The 6,000-nt window shown below is 55.0% G+C and overlaps 2 protein-coding genes across 2 annotated transcripts; one reads left to right on the forward strand and one right to left on the reverse strand.

Moving 5' to 3' along the window:
* Positions 1-995: 995 nt before the first annotated feature.
* On the forward strand, positions 996-2,387 carry HRG_11936 (PIF1-like helicase domain-containing protein; the record flags this gene model as incomplete). Its single annotated transcript, XM_044870406.1, has 2 exons — positions 996-1,599; positions 1,654-2,387. 2 exons carry the CDS (start codon positions 996-998, stop codon positions 2,385-2,387), a joined length of 1,338 nt encoding a protein of 445 aa, XP_044714518.1.
* A 2,910-nt stretch (positions 2,388-5,297) lies between these two features.
* On the reverse strand, positions 5,298-5,607 carry HRG_11937 (uncharacterized protein; the record flags this gene model as incomplete). Its single annotated transcript, XM_044870407.1, has 2 exons — positions 5,298-5,497; positions 5,586-5,607. 2 exons carry the CDS (start codon positions 5,605-5,607, stop codon positions 5,298-5,300), a joined length of 222 nt encoding a protein of 73 aa, XP_044714519.1.
* Positions 5,608-6,000: the final 393 nt, after the last annotated feature.

Raw genomic sequence — 6,000 nt, forward strand, 5'->3', positions numbered from 1 at the left:
CATGGTATTTTACATCACAAATTACGCCACTAAACTGGATACGCCGATGTGGAAACGAATTGCCCTCGCTGCCGACGTCGTGCGACAGCTTCGCGAATCTGCTGCGCTCAGACACCAAGTCTCGGACCATGCCGCCCACGACGGCCGGCGACAGGCCGTGCTGAACGAGTCGTCAATTCCTGATGAGAACAGCAAATCGTATTTTCTCTGAACGCCAGCTTTCGGCTGTAGAGGTATGTTACCACCTTCTCGGCTACCACACTGATTTTACCAATGTGCCACATTGGTCCTTCCTTAACCTGACCGCACTATATTGGGCAACCTTTCGGCGGTGGAGACTCCTTCGGCGCCAGGCCGGCGAACTTGCAGACGCGGAGGAGCCTCCCGAAACGATTCCCCTCAGGAAGGCGGACGAACTCTATTGTACTTGGATGCCTACGCGTACAGAGGTTCTGTTTTGAGAGACTTGTGCCTATATGACTATATGTCCATGATTAGCTTAGTGCGTCGGAGAGATCGAGCTGAGGATGAATCTCACATATCTCTCGACGGGCCCTCTCCACATGTGACGATTGGATCCAAAAGCTTCGACGACCTCACGAGTACGCCGTGCCAATCTTTCAAGGTTTCATTAGCGACGATCACGAAGACGAGCACCGGTATATATTAAGCGGTACGCTCTGGATCCACGCTGCTTGCTGCGGGCCAGCTCTGACGTTCTACTTAGCAATTCCGTACTCCATCTAGCCTTATTCATCCCTTGGGAAGACTTCCTCTCCATGAGTCACGGTGACATCACCGACATATGGTCGAACTGCGAAGCAGCCCTTTGTCCCCGCCTCCGTTTCCGTGTCTCCAATATATGCCTTCTGAGAAGGTCAGCCGAGGATGCACGTAAAGACGCAAAGCTCTGGGCCAGCCGGTCGGAGGGTGACGACACAGTGGACGTCGAGTTCCCACTTCATGAAGGTGACAATGGTGAGGAGCCTGCAACAATGGCCAAGTGTCACCAAAACTATACAGCTCTGCTCCAGGTTCTGCAGAATGCCGTACGAGACTCTCATGCTACGAGGGATTCCCACGTCCTCCGGGACCTGATCCGGGACCTGTGCCAAGAGAACCCGCTTGAGGAGGGACGGCCTTTGGTCCAACGCCACGAAGGTATCTACGAGCAAATTCGCCGCAACCAGGATAGTCCCCTCCGCCAATATCCGACCCTGTCTGGTGAGGATGTTCAGGCCGCGGCAAAGGCCCAGGGCATGCTGCATCTTCAACAGCTGGATGAGATTGAAAGCGGTTTCCAGGGTGTCACACTTCCCCCGAGAAGCGCCGACGTAGACGATATGCTTGTTTCCCACTGTGATGTGGAGATCTCCTTTCCGGGTCATGGTCAAGACGTAGTCGCACAGGGCCCTCGAATGTTCCTCGACATCAATCCGGCAACTGGCTTTGTGGAGATGGGCCACATTGCCGCCACCAGCTATACTCTCAACTATCTGCAGACCATGGCTCTTCAACTCGTTTGTGGGTTTTTGGATAGGTACACTACCGATCCGGATTCAGCGGGTCAACATCTTCAATACACCGGCGGCCCAGGTGGTACGGGAAAGTCAAGAATTGTCGATGCCCTCAGGGACATATTCGCGGCGAGAGGTCAACCGCACCTTCTCCAAGTCACCGGCACATCTGGCAGTGCGGCAGCCCGGATCGGCGGGACGACGATCCATTCGGCCTGCGGGTTGGATGCCCATCGCTCCCCAAACAAGCCGCCGCCACCATTCTCGGAAGCCAAGAAATGGGCCTGGAAACAAAAGTTGGTGCTCGTGATCGACGAGGTCAGCATGCTCGGAGGAACCACCTTATACGACGTCAGCCGCCACCTCCAGTCGCTCCGCGACTGCTTGGACAAACCGTTTGGCAGCATACCTGTTATTCTGCTGATGGGGGATTTCCACCAGTTCGCCCCCGTGAGAGAGACCAGCCTTTTGGTCGACAGAATGCTGGATGAGGCCCACGCCCCCTTGCGACAATCGACCATCTCTCACCACCGCGGCTGTAGCCTGTGGCACATGTTCAAGACCGTTGTCCTTCTGGAAGAGCAAGTCCGTACACGAGACGATCCTCAGCTTGGCGCGCTTCTGGATAGGGTGCGTGCCGGGATGCAGACACAGCAAGACCTTGTCCTGCTCAACACGAAACTACTTGACCGCTCCCAAATTACATTCCATAGTGGCTTGCGAGCCATAACACCTCTGAATCGGAACCGGTGGAGCCTCAACATGGAAGCCGTCGTGGACTGGGCACGCTTCAACAAGAGGCATATATCCGTCTTCATCTCGGCGACTCGGCCCACACCTGGCGAAGTGGCACGCTGTCTCGAGAGCTGATCGCCCGGACCATCGAACAAGGGGATAACTCTAGCTGCAAAGTTCCCGGAGCCCTTTTCTACGCGCAAGGCATGCCTGTCGTTGTGAACAAGAACATCTATATTGGTCTAAAGGTGGTGAATGGAGCAGAGTTTGCCGCTGCGGACGTCATCCCCGACCCTAGATACCCAGGCTACCACCTTGCAGACGACGTCACTGTCCACTTCGGACCACCGTTAGGTATACTACTTCAGTCAAAAGAGACAGACAACTTGCTATCCTGCCCTCCCACCGGGAACAGTACTCATCCGGCCCATGTCACAGACCCTCGACCCGACCAATTCCCATTTCAGGTTCTTGTCGGCGAGATGTACGCGACGCGGATTACCCGTTGCACCGGCATTTGTCCTTACTGACTACAAGGCCCAAGGGAAAACATTCCTGGAAGTACTCTTGGAGCTGCGAGGAAATCGCGTAATAAACGGTGAGCCTTCCAAATGCGATTTTACCAGTCTCTATGTACAACTATCCAGGTGTACAACGCTTCAAGGTATCAAGCTTCTCAGTCCCATACGACCCCAGGATTTCATCGGCAACAGGCTTGATCAGGCTATAATTGATGGAATGCAGAGACTCAAGGAACTGGCTTTAGAAACGAGACGGGCATACGATTCAAGGCAGCGATACGTAGAAGCAGCGTGAGAGATTACTCTGATGATATATCGGCTTCAAGGTTCATGAAGGGTTGAGTAAGGTAGAGAGTGTGCTATACATGCTTAGATAAATTTACCCTTGGCTGGGCCCTCAGCGGGCCGCCTTAGGAGTAACGTAGGCGGCCAATTTAGTGGTAACCTCAGACATGCCTTCTCCTGCAACCCCGGCCCAACTCCAGTTCCGTTCCTCAAGGCATTGGCGGGCCCTGGAAGGGGCCGGTCTCCTGTCCGTCCCCCTCCTAGCTATACTTTGGAATACTTTGACGCTATCTCGGCCACAGCGCCACAATCGAGCTGCTGCCTCAAGATGCCCCGTTCGCCATGGCAACCTTCAACATTTTGTCTGCGTAGCCAAGAAGACAAAACGCCCTACATCTAAACATGCTAGAAACGGACGATGAGCCAATTTACCTGGGTACACGAAGCCGCCTGCATGGGTTTGTGGCGCCTGTATCTGTCACCGCTGCGATGGCGGCCCGCAGTTTTCGGGTTCTTTGATGCAGCAGGCCGGTTCTGTCGCCGGCTGGGCCGCGGAGTACCTGACTCTCCAATGGACTTGCCTTCATCTGTGCCCATTGCCCATGACAAAATTGCATACCGCCCGTTATTTGCAGGATTGTCGCACAAGCAAGTGCGGACAGAGGTGTTGCAACGTTTGGTCAGAAGATATGGTTCCGATTTGGAACCCGGCGAAATATGACGAATGTCGTCTTCCCAACGGCAGACAGTTCTTCGATCAGACGGCGGGTTCTTGGACTCTGGAGTGTTGTTGCCCTTGGCAGGCTTGGGGAGTCAAAAAGCTGTCTTTATTTAGAGCTAACTTTCTCTGGTCTGGACATAGTGCACCACTTCTTGATCATGCTCAAAGGTTCTAACGTGGGCAAGGGCAAGGGCACGGGCATCTGGGCCATCGACACTGCCGACGCTTACCCTTCGGCCGGTATCATCGGCACCCACATCATCTCAATCCAGCCAGCGTGGATGCCTCCAAACTGAACCAAGCATGAAGGCCAAAGTACTTCAAAATGCTCCCCCAGAAAAGCACCTCAAACTGCCAGTATTCTCTCCACCCTTCTCCAGCTGTTTGCCCTAGCAACCCTATCCAAGTAGAAGAACCGTAGCGCAGGTACAAAGAAAGAAAAGGGGATCCCACGATGCCCAACGAGAGGGCATATTGGGAACCAGCCGGGCGAGCGACTCAGATGATGTTGAGAGGCGTGTGCCGCATCTTCCTGGGCCTGTGTTGGAACCTACGAAAGGCCTCCTGGATGTGGGGGAGGCTCGATTGGGATCTTGCCCTCACCGGAGGGGGCCCACTCGCGGAAGCGCTTGCCATTGTGCCAGGTGAAGGAGGTCTGGCGGTACCCGGAATAGATGACGTATTCCTCGCACGTCATCACCTTTGTGCGCTCGTCGGCCCTGCGGGGCGCTGGAGGGTCATGTAGTTCATCTCGTCCCCTTCTTCCTCGTCCTGTCGTCGCGCTGGGGGACCTCGACCGAGTAGTGGGACGCCGCCCCCCCGAGGAGGTTAACCTTGGCCTTCTTGTAGTTCCTGGCGGCTTCATCGACGGAGCCGCCGGGCACGACGCCGTCGACGGGGTCATCGCCGACGACTAGGTCGGTGTCCGCACCCCTGTCATCCGAGTCTTTACCGTCTTGCGCACGTCGTACCACGAGGGCTCCTAGCGATCATCGACGACGCGGTCGAGGGGAGAGGCGGAGCGGCGCTAAGTTCGAAGCAGACAAAACAACGGTCACGCGAAACGCCGCAGGGCGAGCAATACGCTATTACTTAGGTAGCGCCTCTTCGTGCCTTTGCTTTAGGGTGCTTCGAATGCTGCTCGAAAGAGCAGTAGGTGTCGCGAAGACCGTCGCGGCACACGTCAACTCCGACGCCCTCATGCGGCGAAAGGCAAGCGTCACTCACACTTCTGGATAGTCCTGGTCACCCGCAGCAGGGAGGGCGAAATGACCCTCCACCACATGATTGAGAGCTCGCAAGGCGGGGACTTCCTGTAGCAGAAGACGCGGTGGAAATCGGCAACGTCCTCTCGTCCGTAAACGCTTGGTAGAACGATTTGGGAGCCAATACCTGAAGGGGGTGGTGGAGGATCGCCGGGAAAAGATGCGGAAGGAAGAACCATTCGTTCCTCAAGGCACAGTATGCAGCGTGTGATGAAATCAGAAGGTCGGTTCGCCATCTACCGTGACTCCCCTATCAGCGCCCGCCAGCACCGCCATTAGTCTTGTTTATTTTGTCGGCAGATTCTTTGTCTTTCGCAACAAATGCCGCTAGGATGGCCTTGCCCTCAGCGGCGTCATCATCCTCCCACGGCTTGAGGCCCATAGACTGCATAAAATTGGTCCAGCCGCCGTATGATTTGCAGACTTCACGCTCGGCTTTGCTCAGAGGAGGCTCTGAAGCTCAAATATTAGCTCTATGGTGTCCTTATTGTTTGGTGGAGGGGAAAGGGTAGGACTGGGAACAAAAAGATCCTCAACTCACGGAGACTGTCTGTGGCTGGCATTCTTGCAGATTATGTTGGACTCACGGTAGAGTACGTGCGGAACACAACAGCGTCTCGAGCGTCGCCAAGATATTTGGGCTGAGACAGGCCGGTAGATGTCTCTGGTACTATGAGGTATTTGGAGGGCCTTGAAGACGAAAGGTAAGGTGGCCGGATACACAAGACCACGTGATCCATGCCTAAGGAGGGCTAGGAAATGAGGGAGGGCTGCGTCTCAGATCAGGTATCTATGCCCCTGTTGATATCAGGTTTGCCCCTAGTCTATATGAGGATGTGTTTAATCAAGAAGGATGTGTACAGATAAAACGACAAGTCTCTCGCCCTCCTTAGAGAGTGTTGAAATGTCGGAGCGGAAAACCCAAAACCCCGACCGTCCCTCCCTACTTGCCCAGC

The sequence above is a fragment of the Hirsutella rhossiliensis genome (genome assembly GCF_020360975.1).
Source record: "Hirsutella rhossiliensis strain HR02 chromosome Unknown scaffold00028, whole genome shotgun sequence".
NCBI classification, from domain to species: domain Eukaryota; kingdom Fungi; phylum Ascomycota; class Sordariomycetes; order Hypocreales; family Ophiocordycipitaceae; genus Hirsutella; species Hirsutella rhossiliensis.